This window comes from Diplotaxodon limnothrissa, linkage group LG10 (assembly GCF_057381915.1).
Source record: "Diplotaxodon limnothrissa isolate DT_005_m linkage group LG10, D_limnothrissa_male_GT1.1, whole genome shotgun sequence".
Classification (NCBI taxonomy): Eukaryota; Metazoa; Chordata; class Actinopteri; order Cichliformes; family Cichlidae; genus Diplotaxodon; species Diplotaxodon limnothrissa.
Window position 1 is genome coordinate 12,820,378 of NC_140605.1, and position 19,011 is coordinate 12,839,388.

At 44.5% G+C, this 19,011-nt stretch overlaps 2 protein-coding genes across 2 annotated transcripts; both read left to right on the plus strand.

Annotated features, from left to right (window-relative positions):
• Positions 1-3,627: 3,627 nt before the first annotated feature.
• LOC146623958 (ribosomal biogenesis protein LAS1L-like) lies at positions 3,628-5,238 on the plus strand. Its single transcript, XM_085363546.1, has one exon. The coding sequence runs from the start codon at positions 3,628-3,630 to the stop codon at positions 5,236-5,238; it is 1,611 nt and encodes a 536-aa protein (XP_085219672.1).
• A 3,314-nt stretch (positions 5,239-8,552) lies between these two features.
• LOC146623959 (fatty acid synthase-like) lies at positions 8,553-11,465 on the plus strand. The gene is made up of 5 exons (XM_085364870.1): positions 8,553-8,697; positions 9,374-9,585; positions 9,716-9,814; positions 10,877-11,128; positions 11,256-11,465. The coding sequence occupies exons 1-5, from the start codon at positions 8,553-8,555 to the stop codon at positions 11,391-11,393; spliced, it is 846 nt and encodes a 281-aa protein (XP_085220996.1). The 3' UTR covers positions 11,394-11,465.
• Positions 11,466-19,011: the final 7,546 nt, after the last annotated feature.

Genomic DNA, 19,011 nt, shown 5'->3' on the forward strand with positions numbered 1-19,011 from the left:
CAATTTGGTAAAGTAAATCCGTTGGGCATCTTTCTTTGCCTTTAGACAACAATTCTGATGGCAAAAGAGCCAAACGGGACAGGCAAAAAAAAAAGAAAAAAAGAAAAAAAGAAGTGGCTTTAGATCTGACTCTTACAGACAGGCATGCATGTCTCAGGGTGATTACACACTAACACATTGTGATTAATCACACACATTTGTATACATTTTATTAACAAGATTAAAAAAAAAACACTATACAAAATGTGTTTTTGTGACAGGCCGCTAGTAACAAAGTGCTTAAAGATTTCAAATTGGTTCTTTCCCAAGTTTTCTGTTATGTGTACACATATTCCTTGAATTAGGTGCTTTTTAATTCTCCAATAATGGTCAGTGCAAAGTGTTTACACAAACAAACAAACAAACAAACAAACAAACAAACAAACAAACAAGTGTTTACACAAACAAACAAACAAACAACATTACTCAGAAAATGGTCAGGTACAAGAACTGGATTAAAAAGGATTGGAAAAAACAGATAATGTCCAATGAAATACTTCAGCGTGTGGCTCATGACTTTTGCACAGTACTGTAAATGTTATTAATAATGAAAGATATAAAGATGTAGCTTTCCCATTTTTAAAAAATTCCCATACACATTATTCTTTTCTTCTAGTGAAGGTGCCTCCTCCTTCAGACCTTAGGATAACTAATTTCTCAGACAGTGACATCACGGTGCGCTGGGAAGCTGCAGATGATGATGATGTTTCTTACCTCATTAAGTGGATCTCCCTAAGTGGAGGCGACCTGAGGCAGGTGGGGAAGAACTATTGAGTTGTTGGAGTACATATTATGAAATAAAAAATACAATATCTCAATAAACTGTTGTCCTGTGTCTTAAGGAGTATCAGATATCACTGTCTGCACTCTATGGAGATGGAGCTCAGAGTGAAGCTGTGGCCGTACGCTATAGCACCTGTGAGTCACACATTTTAACTATATCAGCTGCTGGTGGGAGCAGGCTCTCATGGATCTTTCTGGATATTTGCAGCGGGGACATGCTGGGGTCATTTTGGAGCAGGTTAATTTGTGTGCGCCACGTGTCATAATCAGTTTTGTTGTTAGGTCTGGGAACCTTACCGGAGAAGGTACGGAGTCTAACCTGGGACTGGATGTGTTTGACATCTTGCCTTCGTATGATATGCTCTACCACGACCTTCTGAATGTCAGGTGGATTCAAATCACTTACTGAAAGGGACGCACAGGCTTAAGCAGACAAAGAAGGAAATCGGGTAAACCTGAGGACAAATCTAAGAGAACAGAAAAAGGAAAGGAAACTTAGCTTAGAACCATGCAGCGCTACAGGAGACGGCAGCACTGCAGAGGTGAGGACCGGCACCTGTTTGAAAGAGACAAATGCACACAAACACACACAACAACGAACGAGAAACAAACACAGAGAGAGGAAAAAGTGGTTATACAGAACTTGAGGACATTACCTACATGTAACTATCTAAATAATTATAAGTTTGTTGTGTTTTCTTTAACAATGTCAGAAGGAGAGAGGCACTGAGGCACATATGTTTTGGGCAAAAACATTTTTTAATATTAAAATACGAACATTTGTAGCAAACAATTGACAAATTAGCCATTCCAATGCAAAACTTTCTCTGCCTGTTAAAAAAAGAAGATAATCTTCTCACAAACTGGTGTTTGATTTTGAAACAGGAAAAAAGTGGAGAAACAACTGAAAAGACTAATATTTGAATAAAACCTGAAAGCAAGTAAATACTTTCTATGCTGCCTTATGGTAAACTTTGGTAATATTGATAAAGAACAACACTGGCTGATGATGAAATACATTCAGCTGGCATGGTGACACTGCCAGTATAACCTGCAGGGCTGGACTGGGACAGAAAATCGGGCATTTTGACTACAGACCGACCCACCAGGTATTAAAGCCATAAAGCCTTTGAATGAAAACAAACCCTGTTGTGACAGTGATGTACAGTCTTTTTGGTATATGTATGATTTCTATACATTTTACGTCAGATAAAAACTTTGGTTGTAAGATTTAGATAATTATTTAATAAAAGCTAGATATTTTAAATGAGAATAGGAAAGAAAAGTATTTCTTTGTGCCCCCTTTCCCTGTTAATGCCCTACCTGGCCCCCTGGCAAAACTTTGCTAGACCCGCCCCTGCACAGTTACCAGCTGTCAGCTACATAAAAAAGGATCCTGGTGGGTGGTCTTCACGTTTCCCTCTCACCAGATATCCAAACCGACATCATGACCAGCAGCTTTACAGCTGTGGCTCCAGCAAACATCAGCTGATACTAGAAATTAATATTAAATAAATTCTAACAACAGCCGATCAAGCTTAAACGTGCTGCTGTTGTTTAGCGCGACATCTGCTGGTTTCGTCTTTCTGGCGCAAAGTGGGCGATAAACAAACAAGAGAGAAAAGCCGATCAGCTGATCATCGATCAGTTTCATGATTGAAGTAGCAACAGGAGAGGGAGGATGAGAGAAGAGGCAGCTGTGCAGCGTAAAGACAGAATAAATCCAGCTTTGTGTCTTTTTCCATTCTAGCTGAAGTTCGGGACAAACTGCGTCTCTTCTCAGCTCAATACGAAACGTGTAATATTTTCTCTGATTGAGGGACCATTCCATTTTTTTAAGGAGCCGTTGGCAACTCTACTAACTAACCTTATGAATAAAATAAAGTTCACTATCAGTAACATCATAGCAACCGAACAGCTGTATAAAAACTCCAAGCTGGCTAGAATGCAGTATGAGTTATTGCAACTGACAGTAAAAAGTCAGCACAACGAAAATAAACTCCACCTAAACTTAGTTCATATCTGACCCAGATAGACTGCAGGTCATAACTTCTTACCTGAAGTTCAGTTCACCTGACACTCGGACTGGCGGCTGCCTCGGGGCTCTCCTCCTGCCTCCCCTTCCCTCATCCACCTGCTGCCTCTGTGGAAGCCCCGCCATAGCCACCACCAAACAACGGAGTTATTTCTACACATCGACCTGCATCTGGCCAATCCACCACCTCTCATTGTTCATGCCCTTACAAAAATAAATAAAAAAGTTTCCTGCAGTGACGTCTTTCGTGCTTGGCTCTCCTACCTTTGCTAACGTGATGCACATAGCGCAGAAGCCGATGCTGCATTCACTTACACTCGGATATCTGAGCGTCACCGTGAAAACATAATCGGACATTTGATATTTGATTGAATTTTATTGTTTTGCCTTTGGGGTGGCACCTGGGGTGGCCAGTCTGGTTGGGGGGGTGGCCTGTGCCCCCCCAGGCCACCCCGCTGGACACGCCATTGACCATAGCCAAAGAAAGCTCGTTTATGACCAGCATCATGTAAATAAGCGCTCTGTAGAACCATCGCTCCATCCTCCAATCCAGCAGGTGGCGTCAGCGTGCCCGCAGGGTGAACGTCAGCCACAAACGAAGCCGAAGAAAACGTTAGCGTCATTTCCTGGTTGCTGTGCGACAAGCAACTGTAAAACTCGAAGCTCTGAACGCGGTCCTCTGTCATATAAATCTGCGAGTGGTCTCTGCGTGAGGCGAGCGGCTTTTCCCGGTGAGTGAGAGATTGAGCGTGAGGTCCGGAGCGCGCACAATGAATAAAAAGGGCTCTGAGAAAACACGCCATGTGGTAGCCTGGCTTAACAAAGCGGAGTGGGATCAGGTTCGGGACTACCTTTACTCGATGGACTCCTCTCTGCAGAGGTTTGCGTTAGAGAGGATATCGGCTTGGAGGGCCAGGTACGCTAATAGTTTTCCCGTGGCCGTGGACTGCACAGCAGACCTCGTGCGCTGCCAGGTGCGGGACCGGTCCGGACAGCTTACCGGAGATGACTTGACCCTGATGTACGGGACGGCCCTGGTAAGATTTGTTAATCTTATCACGGATCGCCAGCAGGGGAGAAAGGCCCGGCCGCTGAGGCAACTGGCTGGAAACTTGAACATCCCCGAGTGGGTGGTGGATCTGAGGCACGAAATCATGCATGGGACTCTTCCTTCTTTGAAATGGTGCCGAAAGGGATGTAAGGTGGCCCTGGAGTGGCTCCAGCAGGAGTTTTGGTCCAGACAGCTGGGAGGAGGCCCCGATGAGCAGCTCGTTGCCAGGCAGAAAGAAGTGGATGCCTGCAGAAACGCTCGGGAGCTGCTGATCTCTTTTCAGAAGGACCAGTACCAAGCTTTTGATGATGGGTCTCCTGAAGACAAGGGGAAGAGCTTGTGGCAGGCCCCCTTAGCAGACATGAGTTCGTTGCTGGGTGAGATCAAGCAGTTTGCACTGGGGTCCAGGGAGCTGTTGATTGATGTGCTGCTGGAAGACGGTTTTCTTGTTCCTACCATGGAGCAGCTGGAAGCATTAGGCTGTGCAACATCTGACAGTGCCAGTCCCACTGAGCCCAGAGTCCCACAAACCTTCCTGCGCTTTTGGCTGCCCCTGCTAAAGATGCTTAACTCTTCGTCTTTCATTCACCTCTTCCTGGAGAAGCTCTTTGTGGAACTGAAGCTGCTCAGCAAAGAGCCCAACGGTCACAGGTGTTTCTATATTTCTGCATGGATTTCAGAAGTCTTCCTCTGCAACAACAACAAAATTGAATATCATTTTGAGACAAGGTTGCAGAAGAAAGCCAGAATGAAGGACAGGATTTTCATCGACCGCATCAAGCTGAGGTGGCAGCAGCTTCTCTCTGCATGTCTGGATGCCCCCTGCATCAGCACACCTCACCTGATCCAGCTAGTCCTGGATGACATGGAGCATCCCCCCCCTCAGGAAACCAGAGAGAAGCTGTTCCAGCTCTGCTCCATCTACACACAGACAGAGCGCTCAGAGGCCAGCACATCTCTGCAGCAGCAGCAGCCCATATATACTGTGAGTATGCTGCTGGACCAGATGCAACACTCCTCACCGATGGACTCGGAGAGAAGTGAGGAGCGCAAATGGGCAGACGTGCAGGCTGAAAGAGCACTTGCCCTCAGAGGTTCTCCGTGGCAGGTGTGCACTGATAATGTCACATGGAAGAACTATACCCTTGGTAAAGTTCCTGGACAGTCGGACGACCCGTCGGGCCTCATGGTGGACAATTATTCGATAATGACTGTGTTTGACCAGCCAGTGGAGCTGGAGAGCAGCGCGACACGTAGCAGCATCCCCGGGGCCTCGGCTCCAGCCCCGCCAGCTGAGGGCCTCCTCTGGAGCAACAGCGAGCTCAACTAACTGAAATGTGGACTGAAGCTTTTTTAAGTTACTTGTGTTGTTTTTGTTACTTGTGTTATTTTTTGTTTTATGTTAAGCACAAGATTGTTGTTGTTGTTGTCATTCCAGCCTCCGCTGACTCTTGTTGTGCTAGAAGCAGTTTTGAAGCAAAAATACAATATTCAGAAGACAAAATGTTGTGGAATTTTAACCATGAGCACAGTGCAGGTTCAGCAGTTGTGATTGTTTCTGTCCAGTCGAGCTCGTTAACTAAACATGTTGGCAGAAGCAGAAATAAAACTTTCAGAAGACAAAATGTTCTGATTTAAAGAAGGACCAAAGGAAGGAAAGCATAGGTTTTGATTAAGTCTGATAAACTAGAATTATAATTTATTGTTACATTAAAAGGAGCAAAATGAAATAAAAAGGCTATATCAAAAACAGGTTATAACATAGGAAATGTGAGGTTTTAAAATGAAGTTAGTGTCAGCGTTTTAAGAGAGTGGTAAAATGATGAGTAACGTTGAAGAATATATATAAATACAAGTCTATAAGTCAAGAACATAATTAGGATAAGGCTTTTGATTAAAGAGTCCCAACTATGATAAGTTAGGGAGATGCAGGAAAAGGTGTTTTGTTTCCTTTGCAGAAGATCTCGGCGACCACAGGGGGTGAGGATCCTGGAGGCCCGAGGCCGGATGGACCACAAGAGAGGGTCAGAGCGAGGACACAATGTATTGCGACCTCTGGTGTACCAGAGGTCGAGAGAGGGAGTGTGGAGCAGGGAAATTATTTTACTGCTATTGTTAAATAATCGTCATCGTCACCATTGCATTAATAATATAATCTGCAGCATTGATATTGCATTCAGAGGTTTAAACAGTGTGTGTCTTTCAGAAAGACTAAGTTGCAGAAAGTTTGCATTAATGAAAGCAGAGTCTAAGTTATTCTGAGGAGCAGGTTAGACGAGGCTATTTGATGAGCCTCTGGTCTGGTGGAAGGTCAGAAGTGCAACGGGTGAGATGAGAGAGCATTTGAGGACGACATATACACACACACACTTAGTTAGAGAGAATCATTTATAGGTGAGAGGTTAGTTATGTTTACTCGCAACTGTGAAAGAGGAACAGTTTCTTGTTGTCTCGGCAAGAAAGAGGAAATACCTGGTGTGAATACGTATGAATGGACGGTGACTGGACGGACGAACTGAACTAAGGTTGGACCAACTGGACACTGAGGTAAAGACTGGACTAAGGCTAAGCACATGACTGATGACTGTTCTGTTTTAAGTTCATTTTCATGACATAGATTGGATCATGAGTGGGGAAAACTGAGCATTTTTAGTTTTGTACATTATTTTGACACATGAAATGTGTCAAAATAAAGGGGGGATTTAAGGTTTAAGTTGAAATGGGTTTAGGATCATTTTAGGACTTTTGGGGTGTTTGATGATTTAGATATGGTAAAACTGAGGCAGACATTGTTATTTTCATGTTTAAGTTGAAGGATTAAAATGAACTGAATCCTGGTTAGAAGATAAACTCTTTACACACATAAAGAGCATTTAGATTAGGGCTGAACGATATATCGCATTTGCGATAATATCGCGACATGATCAAGTGCAATTTTCTAACCGCAAAGGCTGCGATTATACTGCGATTATATTATACAATTCATGGGCAGTATATTCACAGCTGAAACCAGATATTTACATACACTTTAGGGAAAAAACATAAAAACATTTTTTTTTTCTGTTAAACATCAATTTAGAGTGAACTTGCAACTAGAAGATCACTGGCTGCTCTCTGCCCAGCATGGAGGTCACTGCAAACTCTCGGTACCTCAGCAGAGCTGGCAATATCATCAAGGACTACTCTCACCCCAGCAACCAACTGTTTGAACTATTACCGTCAGGCCGACGGTACAGGTCACATAAAACCAGGACAAACAGATTCAGGGATAGCTTCTTTCCCAGAGCTATCACCGTAGTAAATAAGAACAAATACAATTGAACCTATTCCATACCGTCACTGTCATTATATTATGCTGCTATTCATACTGTCATTATATTAATGCTGCTATCCTGTATATATTGTACAAACTATTGTTTGAGTACTTACGATTGTTTTTTTGTACTTTTTATATTTTACATTTATATTTATTATTGAAACTTGCACCAAGGGAGTGGCACTCCAATTTCGTTGTACTCTGTACAATGACAATAAAGGCTATTCTAACTTGTTTTGTTTTAGATAAATAAATATTGAAATATCTTTTGAATTAGTTAAATGTCAGAATATAGAGAGAGAGCTGTCTATTATTTATCACTTTCATCAAATTTAGGAGTACATATACACTAAGTTTATTGTTAATTAAGAAGAAAACTGCAGATGATTGCATTCTGATCTTAAGCAGCCTCTGATAGGTTAGTAGAGTCGGATTTTTTAGTAGAGTCCTCTGTCCTCTGCTGGATGTGTTGGAGAACACTTTCAGCCCTCTGAGGACTGCATACCACTGCCTGAGCCAAGCCAATGTGCCACTAAGCTCCAGCCAGTGTCCACACTGCCAGAGGTCTCCACACATGCTGGTTCGGTGTCTGTCTCCGCTGAAGGGTCAGAGGAACCCGTTTGAGCTGTCTGTCTCGGCTGGAGGGCCCAAGGGGCCCATTCAGCCACCTGTCTATGCTGAAGGGTCAGAGACCTGTTCGGCCTCCTGTCTCCTTTATAGTCGAAAAAGATGTGCTCCTGGTGCACTGGCCATTGCTGCTACTCAAATCGAGCGTGGACCTGGACCTCCAGCAGGCCCCGGGGACCTACGTCACACCTTGCTCTTGTCTCCCTTACAGCTGAAAAAGGTCCATGCTTGTGCCCTGGCCCTTCTGAAATTCCCTCTCCATTTAGCCGAGGCAGTGAGTCGGCCTCCTGTCTCCCTTACGGTCGAAAAAGATGTGCTCCTGGGCGCACTGGCCCTGCTGCTACTCACATCGGGCATGGCCCTTGCCCTCCAGCAGGCCCCGGGGACCCACATCCTCCCCTGCTCTACTCCCCCACTAGCTTCTTCTCCTGCAGTTACCCTCCACCACATATCCAGCACATATCCAGCTAACCCTAACCCACTACAATTCGTCCTGATTGTAGCACAAGTGGAACCAATAAGCAGGATTCATTGGCAAGCAGACAACCAGTTCCAACTACTGGGAAGAACCAGTGCGATGCATTTTGTGGTACGCGTCGTGGTAGCTCCTGCTAGGATTTAGGACAGACCTGAGGCTGATGAGAAGGATCTGGGTGTTGCAGGGCCGTCCTGGCTGACACGGCGCTGCGTGAAGCTCTGGGATGCTGCCTCTGGACTGGCACACTGGGGTGGTGGTTCCCCTGTTTAAAGACTTAGACCTGAGCGTGTGCTCCAACTGTCACACTCCTCAGCCTCCTCTATGCCAGGGTGTGTCTGTCAGTCAGGCCTCTGATTCAGGAGGAAGCAGTTTGTGTCCTGGTCATGATCACTGGAGCAGCTTGTTATCCTCTCGACTGCAGGGTCCGTGGGAGTTTGCACAACCAGTCTACATGTGGTTTGTGAGGCTTCTACTTTTGTAGGATCTTCATCTTACAGTACAAAGAGCCTTTGCTGCAGCTGTTGTTGTGTTTTGGCGCCTCATGGATAACTTTTCATGTCATTTGAGTTTCAGGCTTGTTGGTGTTGCTGAGCTGTGTGCATCGTCTGCGTGGGTTTGTCAGCATAATGGGGCTCATATTAAAATGACTTTACAGTCACAGAGAAAAACTTTAAAACACAAAATCAACACTTTGAACCATCGTGGAAACTACGTGTCCTTACTTGTCATCAAATGATGAGTGTGCGTCCTCACCAGGTGTCACAATCATGTGTATCAAAACGTGTGTAACTGTTAAACAGCAAAATGTGTTAAAGCTGAAAGTCTGACTGTTCAAAGGTGAAACTACAAACACTTGTACATATACAGCTCCCTCCATAATGGCCTGAGGAAAACCAAAGACCTGATGTGATTTCATGTTTTCTTTGTTTCACAGTTTAAAAGTTTGTGGTTCTGTTCTCAGACCTTTGTCACTCACATGTTGTGCATCAGCTGTTTATGTCACTGTGCAGCCAAACTAACTCCCCTCATGTGTTTCCTTTGCAGCTGCTCCTCTGGATAGCATTGAGTCCCTGGCTGCCTACTACGTGAGCTGCGTCAGGCAGGTGCAGCCGGACGGCCCGTACAGAGTCGCTGGATATTCTTCTGGTGCCTGTGTAGCATTTGAAATGTGCTCTCAGCTGCAGACCCAGAATCAGCCTGTGGAGTTCCTGTTTCTCTTTGATGGCTCACATTCATATGTGGCAGCGTACACACAGGTCAGAGAAACACTCGCGCATCTTTATTTCATGTATATGCTGTATAGCGTGTGTGATGTTGGTTTTGAAGGATGAGCTCTGGTCACATGATCTGCATGTGAACAGGTTTAACTGTGTTTTTGATTTGCAGAGCTACAGAGCCAAGCTAACACCCGGCAACGAGTCTGAGGCTGAGACTGAAGCCTTGTGTGCCTTCATCCAGCAGTTCACTGGCATTGAATACAACAAGGTATACTGTCTCTGACCCACAGGTTCACACACAAGTATTCCTTTATGTGGCATCAGCGTTAAAGGCCACACAACCTGAGCTTTTGCCTCACGGCGCCTGTAAGGTAAAGATGGTGACTGTAACACAGTCTGGAGCTGCTGTTCCAGCACAGTCTGTGTGTGGTGCAGGTTTGACTCAACAATGATGTGATGTTTGGAGCTGTTATGGAGACTAAAGTAAAACATGCGGTTAAATCAAACCTTCGTACAGTTTCTCACTGAAAGCTGACATTTGTAACTCCTGAATATCAAAACATCTTCATTTTGCATTTTCATATACATAAGATCTGTGATGTTCATTAATTATGTGTCACTTACTTTTCTGAAAACAACAATATGTCACGGTGCGGCATGGCACACCGTGGAAGGAGTGGGGAAGGAGGACCCAGGCGCGGTGCTCTACGTATAGACAGTGTTTATTTACAGAGGGTGATATCAAACAACAATAAATCCCCGTGTTTCTCCCCAGACTCCCGTGTCGTGTCCTCCAAGTGCTCTCTGCTCCCGTGCCTGCACTCCCGGTGCTCGCTGCTCCTTAAGCCTTCCACGCTCCTCCTGCGGGAAACAATAGCGGCAGCAGTCAGGACACTGAACAATGGCAGGCATACACTACACGACCAAAACCTAAACTGGGTAACTAACGTGGAGTCCCAAGCAATGATCCCGCGTCAGTGGGCGCTCCAAGACTCTCTTAAGTAGCTCCCCCGACGAGGCCTGATCAGCAGCAGGTGTGTGGCTTCGGGTGTGGCCAGTCCCCTTGCAGGGCCACACCCTCCAGGCCTGACGCCGCCTATAAACAAGTGCTCAGCCACCCACACACACACACACACACACACATATACACAAGCACAGGGAAGGGGGAGCAACACCAAAATACACAACAATAATAATAATAATAATAATAATACATGACTGCTCAGGGATCCTGGGTCGCCCAGTCCCAGGACCCTGACACAATATCTCCGCGAGCACGCGGTAACGTTTGCTATGAACTTACAGTCGTCTCCATGGTTACATCCTACAGCTTTTGGAGACTCTGCTCCCGCTGTCAGACCTGAATGCACGCGTCAGTGTGGCCGTGGACCTAATCACCTCCGCTCACAAGGACATCGACCGAGACTCACTGCACTTTGTAGCCTCCGCCTTCTACTACAAGCTAAAGGCTGCTGATGCATATGTACCTACTGCAAAATACCACGGCAGCGTGAAGCTGCTGCGCGCCGAAACCAGCAGCGAATATGAGCAAAACCTGGGAGCTGACTATAAGCTCAGCGAGGTACCGATGCACATTTACATCAGTCTGTAGTACTTATCTTCACTGTGCGTGTGTGCGCTTGTGTGTGTTTCTATAAACTCTGTCTGAGCCTTCCAATGTTCAAACTGTGTACTGCGTCTTTCTTCAGGTCTGTGATGGCGAGGTGTCGGTCCACGTCATCAAGGGAGATCACCACACTTTCCTAGAAGGCGCGGGGGCGGAGTCTATCAAGAACATCATTCATAACTCGCTGGCTGAGCGAGCTGTCAAACCAAGGGAGGGTTAAACATCCACCGTCTCTTCACCCTAATTCCTCAGCTTTCCCCAAACTAGACTGTAAATGTGTCGTTATAGGAAGTGTTTGCACTGCTTATGTTTACACGCTACTGTTATCCTAATATCCCAAATGTTAATGGTTAGTGAACCAGTCGACATCCCATCATCTCACAGCTCCATCGATTCCAACTGCAAGTTTTGTTTTTTGTTGCCATATGTTGTTGTTTGCAGAAGTTCATCCCACAACAAAATAACGTGGTTAAAAAATTAATGTAACAAAGTAACAAACACTGACACATTGATTGAATCCTGAATTACATAACATCACTCAAATTGGTGTTTCTGCTCATGCAGACATCAGTAGACAGGCAAACGCGCTGCGACCAGCCTGATGAGCGACTGTGGAGGGAGGGCTGACCCTGCAGCCGTGTTTCTGCACACTAACTACTCGTAACACAAGTTGGAGGCATTTCTTTATTTTGTGATATTTGTTTACTTTTCAGTCATGTGACCACACAGTCATCAGTTACAGTGGCAACCAGCAAATGTTTACGTTGTCAATAAGTTCACAACAAATTAAGTGTTTCATAAACTGTGTTTTAACAATGACACTCGTGTTACTGTAATTTACAGACCAGTTATTTCACTAATTCAGAAGAAAAACTGCTTCTCTTCATGATGGACTGTGTCAAACACACGCTGTTGTTCTGACAGACGCCTGTGACAGAGGCGTCGCTAAGGACCAAATGTGTCTCTTCAGAGGTTAATCAGAGATGTGAATGATCACTGTAACAGTGAGATCATATTTACTGATGTAACCTCTGAGAAACTGTTTCCTTTTAAAGGCTTTGGTCCAGAGATCTAAAACCTCAGCAAATAATCCAAACCTGAGTACAACAGCTGGCCTGAGACCTGTGATTGGGTCAGTGAAGGAAGCTGCTGATTGGAGATGAATGTGCTGAGGAGTCACAGTACGATGGACGTGACAATAAAGGCCTCTGTGTTTTATTGTAACATTTCTGTTATGTTTTGTAGGACTAATAAGGGCCTCAACAGTCGCTCAGTGTTTTCCTTCATTGTAACGAGCCTGTCCCGTTGGATCTATGATTCCTGTGCTTTTGTTGTCGTTACTATTTCTGATCATTTATCTTGTAAATATAGTTTTTGGGTTTTGTTTTTTAGAGGATGGGTCAGTTTATCAGGGACTGAAACACAAATCCTGTTGGCCCAGAAAATTCTTAGTCGCTGTTGGCGCCACCCGACCGTTTAGTTCAGACCATTAAAGTAACGACTGGTTCTATATGACACTTTTCTACATGCAACAAAGGTGGTGATGGAAGGAGGAGAACAAACTTTTTTGTCTGTATTTAATAGCACAATGAAGACCAGACAGCAAAGCAGGGAGGGAGAAATAAAGGGCCTCAGGTCAGAGTTGAACCCGGCCGCAGCATTTACCCCATGACCAGGTGACGTGGTCACCCGCCCGACCCTTACGCACAGCAGTATTTCACTTCAGCTACCAGGAGTATGTGGGTCGAGCATGCAGACTGAACTTTAGCTGCATGTTAGAAAGCCGAGTTTATGAATGAAGGCTAGAACAAATGTCCCGGCTGAAGGAGGAGGGGCTGCAGAGGTGTATAAACACAGGTGGGCGGGGCAGGGCTAGTGTGCAGGATGACTCAGTGACCTACACTGACCCGTGTTGGTGAACATTTTGTTAAAGTTAAATGTTTTCAAGCTGACAAGTAAATTATCCAGCGAGCTAAGTTGAGCTGACCGACGTGCAGTAAGGTTTTCATGCTCTTCACTAACAGCTGATCGCTGAGAATATATCAACAGTAATAATGTCCTGTAATTCCCACGGCTCTGTATGTCACACCTGCGTATGCTTCCCCATCACATTCATCACCTGTTCCTCTGGTGTCTCTGATTGGAGCACGCAGGTGTGTGGAGCAGAGTGAAATCACACACCTAATGCTGTTTTATTCAACCTGGATCTTGGAAGTTTTGATTAACATCAGTGTCAAACATGAACTAACTCTTTGTCCCCTTCAACATTACATGTTGTTTTTTGAAGTAACAGGTTCAGTGATCTTAAAAGGCTGCGGTAACGTGTCGCTGATAAAACACTGAGTCATTTTCAAATTATTCACTTTAGTTCAATTCAGCTTTATTGTTTTATGTGAAAGTCTCCATCCTGTGTCCTTCACTTATCTTTATCCCAGGTGTGAATTGTTCACAGGACTTAAAAGAAGGACGTGTCTGTGGAAAAGGCTCCGGCCAACCTAAACTCCTCCCTCATCAGGACACAGAAGAGCCGCTGAGGCAGCGCCTTGGAGTACGCTGCTGGTCGCGGCACACAGGTGCGCAACAAGATCTCCCGGCCTGCTGGAGGAGGGAAGTCTGGTACTCTGCTGCTTCCCCCAGTTTGCTTCTTGTCAGATCCCAAGTCCTCATCGACGGGCGCCAGAAGGGCAGCCTAAAAGGGCAAAGGTCAAATGTTAGCAAACAGCAACCGATTCTGAAGAAATGTGCTGTGTGATATTCAGAAGTACTGTAACCCGAGTCTCCCACAGAGACCTGATCCAGACTACAGCTCACAAACACAGCTCCTCTACTAACACCTCACTGCAGCTGCACGCTGCTGATCCTGTCTGTGATTAGAAATGATTTCAATAAAGTAAAACAGAGGCTCGTTTTCTATGAGCGTAAACAGGGATCTCTTTTTCAGTCTCAGTGTAACAAACGTGTTTACTGAATAAGTCTTTCAGTAAAAATGTTTTTGTTAATTCAGTAAAATCTGCAAAGATGACTTGTACTGTTGGCAGCAACAAACAGAGACAACAGAGTGTGGGACAGACAGGAAGTCAGGACACGTCTATGTGCTTCACAGTGGGACTAGAACATGAACATTTCTACACACACCACAGGCAGCAACTGTGCAAACCTCCACGTCACCAAAAACACCCTGCAGGTCCCATCAGAGCAACGGCAGAGAAAACAGATGAAAGGTCTGTTAGAGAGAAAAACGCTTCGCTGCTTTCTTACCCGTATGACATCAAAAGGGTTTTGTTTTTTTAATAATAAAGGCTTCATGTTTTACAGTTAAAGGTAAAGCTCATGCAAACATGCAGGCTTATTTGTCTGATCAATGCAAAAGTTCAAACATGTCTCTTTCAAGCCTCATTATCAGCTGAGATCATAGTAAAGACACAGACAGGATCCTGATCCATCTGTTCTTTATATAATTACTGTTTTTACTGTAATGTAGAATATCATGGACATAATACACAGACTGCAGCCTAAATACTGCTAAAAACAGCCCTTTTTATTTTTAAGGTTTCACGTATTAACCTTTTATTATAAAAGTCACCTGATCCTTAGCAGGTGTGTATACAGAAATACACCAGGTCATTATTTAAGCAAAGCGAAGCCAAACTGCTCCTGTGTGACAGATGAAGTCCACCTTTAAACAGCATTTAGATGCTGCTAATGAAACTCGATTAGTGGCAGCACTGGTCTGTGGGCTGGGGACACTGGTGCCACCAGTACAGCGCGCACTTTTCACAGCGCCACCATGTGGACCAAACTGTATTCTGGGTCAAACCTGATGTTTTATCATTTACACTGAACAAAAATATAAACGCAACACTTTTGCTTTTGCTCCTGTTTTCCATGAGCTGAACTCAGAGATATGAAACATTTTCTACAAACACAAAAGACCCGACACTCGCAAGCAATGTTCCCTCTAAGCTGCGCGCGTACACAATTGCGCACTGCTGGCACGGTCTCTGCACAGAAAATCTGCGTTGCGCGCACAAAAAAAAAAAAAAAAAAAAAAAAAAAAAAATTCACCTGAATTGAAATTAAAATGAAAACTTTAACAATCCTGTTTTGCAGTGTTAGTCAGTGACTGGCTGCTCCCGTATGGGATTAGAACGAGGCCACCTTATCCCGTAGTCCAGCCAATCACGCGATTCACATTCGTATATACGCAGCTAATCAACGTCGCTGTCAGGCTCTGACGCGTCCTTATGCGCCGACACCGGTGTTTTAGCAAAGCGGCTGATGTGGAGTGAAGCCACGTTAATGACAACGTGTACAACCACTGGAGATGTGAGCAGGACCGACGGAACAACTGACGGGAAAAGTGTGGACTTTATACCAGAAAACGCCGTTTTCACCGTTTCTTCCCGCAGTAAATATAAACAACGACAGTATTCAGGAAGAAAACCAAACATTGCAGATATTTTTATCATAACTCTGGTTGTACGCGGCCGATCAACACAATTTAAAAACTGGTATAAAGTCCACACTTTTCCCGTCAGTTGTTCCGTCGGTCCTGCTCACATCTCCAATGGTTGTACACGTTGTCATTAACGTGGCTTCACTCCACATCAGCCGCTTTGCTAAAACACCGGTGTCGGCGCATAAGGACGCGTCAGAGCCTGACAGCGACGTTGATTAGCTGCGTATATACGAATGTGAATCGCGTGATTGGCTGGACTACGGGATAAGGTGGCCTCGTTCTAATCCCATACGGGAGCAGCCAGTCACTGACTAACACTGCAAAACAGGATTGTTAAAGTTTTCATTTTAATTTCAATTCAGGTGAATTTTTTTTTTTTTTTTTTGTGCGCGCAACGCAGATTTTCTGTGCAGAGACCGTGCCAGCAGTGCGCAATTGTGTACGCGCGCAGCTTAGAGGGAACATTGCTTGCGAGTGTCGGGTCTTTTGTGTTTGTAGAAAATGTTTCATATCTCTGAGTTCAGCTCATGGAAAACAGGAGCAAAAGCAAAAGTGTTGCGTTTATATTTTTGTTCAGTGTAAATGATAAAACATCAGGTTTGACCCAGAATACAGTTTGGTCCACATGGTGGCGCTGTGAAAAGTGCGCGCTGTACTGGTGGCACCAGTGTCCCCAGCCCACAGACCAGTGCTGCCACTAATCGAGTTTCATTAGCAGCATCTAAATGCTGTTTAAAGGTGGACTTCATCTGTCACACAGGAGCAGTTTGGCTTCGCTTTGCTTAAATAATGACCTGGTGTATTTCTGTATACACACCTGCTAAGGATCAGGTGACTTTTATAATAAAAGGTTAATACGTGAAACCTTAAAAATAAAAAGGGCTGTTTTTAGCAGTATTTAGGCTGCAGTCTGTGTATTATGTCCATGATATTCTACATTACAGTAAAAACAGTAATTATATAAAGAACAGATGGATCAGGATCCTGTCTGTGTCTTTACTATGATCTCAGCTGATAATGAGGCTTGAAAGAGACATGTTTGAACTTTTGCATTGATCAGACAAATAAGCCTGCATGTTTGCATGAGCTTTACCTTTAACTGTAAAACATGAAGCCTTTATTATTAAAAAAACAAAACCCTTTTGGTGTCATACGGGTAAGAAAGCAGCGAAGCGTTTTTCTCTCTAACAGACCTTTCATCTGTTTTCTCTGCCGTTGCTCTGATGGGACCTGCAGGGTGTTTTTGGTGACGTGGAGGTTTGCACAGTTGCTGCCTGTGGTGTGTGTAGAAATGTTCATGTTCTAGTCCCACTGTGAAGCACATAGACGTGTCCTGACTTCCTGTCTGTCCCACACTCTGTTGTCTCTGTTTGTTGCTGCCAACAGTACAAGTCATCTTTGCAGATTTTACTGAATTAACAAAAACATTTTTACTGAAAGACTTATTCAGTAAACACGTTTGTTACACTGAGACTGAAAAAGAGATCCCTGTTTACGCTCATAGAAAACGAGCCTCTGTTTTACTTTATTGAAATCATTTCTAATCACAGACAGGATCAGCAGCGTGCAGCTGCAGTGAGGTGTTAGTAGAGGAGCTGTGTTTGTGAGCTGTAGTCTGGATCAGGTCTCTGTGGGAGACTCGGGTTACAGTACTTCTGAATATCACACAGCACATTTCTTCAGAATCGGTTGCTGTTTGCTAACATTTGACCTTTGCCCTTTTAGGCTGCCCTTCTGGCGCCCGTCGATGAGGACTTGGGATCTGACAAGAAGCAAACTGGGGGAAGCAGCAGAGTACCAGACTTCCCTCCTCCAGCAGGCCGGGAGATCTTGTTGCGCACCTGTGTGCCGCGACCAGCAGCGTACTCCAAGGCGCTGCCTCAGCGGCTCTTCTGTGTCCTGATGAGGGAGGAGTTTAGGTTGGCCGGAGCCTTTTCCACAGACACGTCCTTCTTTTAAGTCCTGTGAACAATTCACACCTGGGATAAAGATAAGTGAAGGACACAGGATGGAGACTTTCACATAAAACAATAAAGCTGAATTGAACTAAAGTGAATAATTTGAAAATGACTCAGTGTTTTATCAGCGACACGTTACCGCAGCCTTTTAAGATCACTGAACCTGTTACTTCAAAAAACAACATGTAATGTTGAAGGTAGTGATGTGACGTTCTGTATCGAGGCTTCGGAGCGTGTGTCGAGTAATGGAGGGGGCGTTTCCGCGAAGCGCGTATCGAGGCTTGCTTCATTTATGGGAGGAGCTGAAAATGATGACGTCCGAAGCCTCGCTGCCCGGCTGTACCACGTGACTGGTTCATGAAGTGGTTCGAACTTTGCCGCGAGATATGACAGCGATATAAACCCCTCAGACTTCATTCAAAATGTGGGTGTTTGATGGAGAGCTGCGGTTAGTGAGAGTTTGGAGACAGTTTGGAGGTTTATGAGAGTGAGGAGAGAAAGTCAGGAGAGAATGGAGCCAGCTAAGAAGAGGAGGATGTCCTCCCCTGTGTGGGAACATTTTGATCTTATTCCTCCCAACAAGGTATGTAAATTTCTACAGAAGATGTATTGTCATGATACTGATGGTGCAATACAATTTATGTTGAGCTGTCTTGACTTTTGTACAAGGTGAAGTGTTTGCTATGTGCCAGGGAGCTGGGATATAACAACAACACCTCATCCATGTTTAGGCACTACAGAGCTTTGCATGAGAATAAGGGGAACACCGATTGTGGAGCAAGACCAGGTGAGCCATCAAATGCCATGATGATATGGCATGCCGTAATGTTACTAAATGATATAACAATATTATACAACTGTAATAAGTTACGTGTGTGATATTTATATTTGTGCTTTATCTTTATTGTCTTTCCTCAGGAGAACAATCTCAAATAGATGAAGACCTGGTCAGCATGGTGATTGAGGACTCACAGCTATTTAGCATTGTGGAGGACAAAGGATTTAAAAGATTTGTTAAATCATTAAATCCTAGCTATGTTCTCCCCACTAAAAAGGCCATAAAAGCAGTGAAAATTTAGTTTTTACAGAATAAAATGTGAACAGGCAGGACTGAGGCTCAAAGCCTCAGTGTGTAGCTGTCCATACCTCAACGTTACAAAAGCACAACTACTGTCCACACCCCAACCACACCTCACCTCACAGTAAATGATCATTTCCATTTCAAGCATTTCCAAATGATCATTTTCCATACTGCCACTATAAATACACACAGTACACTGCCATCACTACAATATACATGTTTTACACACTCCTTTTGTTGTTGACATTTACAGGCTGTGTGCAAAATGCCACACTCTTCAAATTCATGCCAGCTATTATTTTTACGTCCAGTAGGTGTCCTGCTAGAGCAAATGAAGCTT

What these genes read in the sequence shown, in the direction of transcription:
- LOC146623958 (XM_085363546.1), top strand. Translation starts at nt 3,628, where the DNA reads ATGAATAAAAAGGGCTCTGAGAAAACACGCCATGTGGTAGCCTGGCTT.
- LOC146623959 (XM_085364870.1), top strand. Translation starts at nt 8,553, where the DNA reads ATGCTGCCTCTGGACTGGCACACTGGGGTGGTGGTTCCCCTGTTTAAA. An exon ending in ATGTGGCAGCGTACACACAG is followed by an intron (nt 9,586 to 9,715) that starts GTCAGAGAAACA and finishes TTTGATTTGCAG; the next exon opens with AGCTACAGAGCCAAGCTAAC. An exon ending in CTGACTATAAGCTCAGCGAG is followed by an intron (nt 11,129 to 11,255) that starts GTACCGATGCAC and finishes GTCTTTCTTCAG; the next exon opens with GTCTGTGATGGCGAGGTGTC.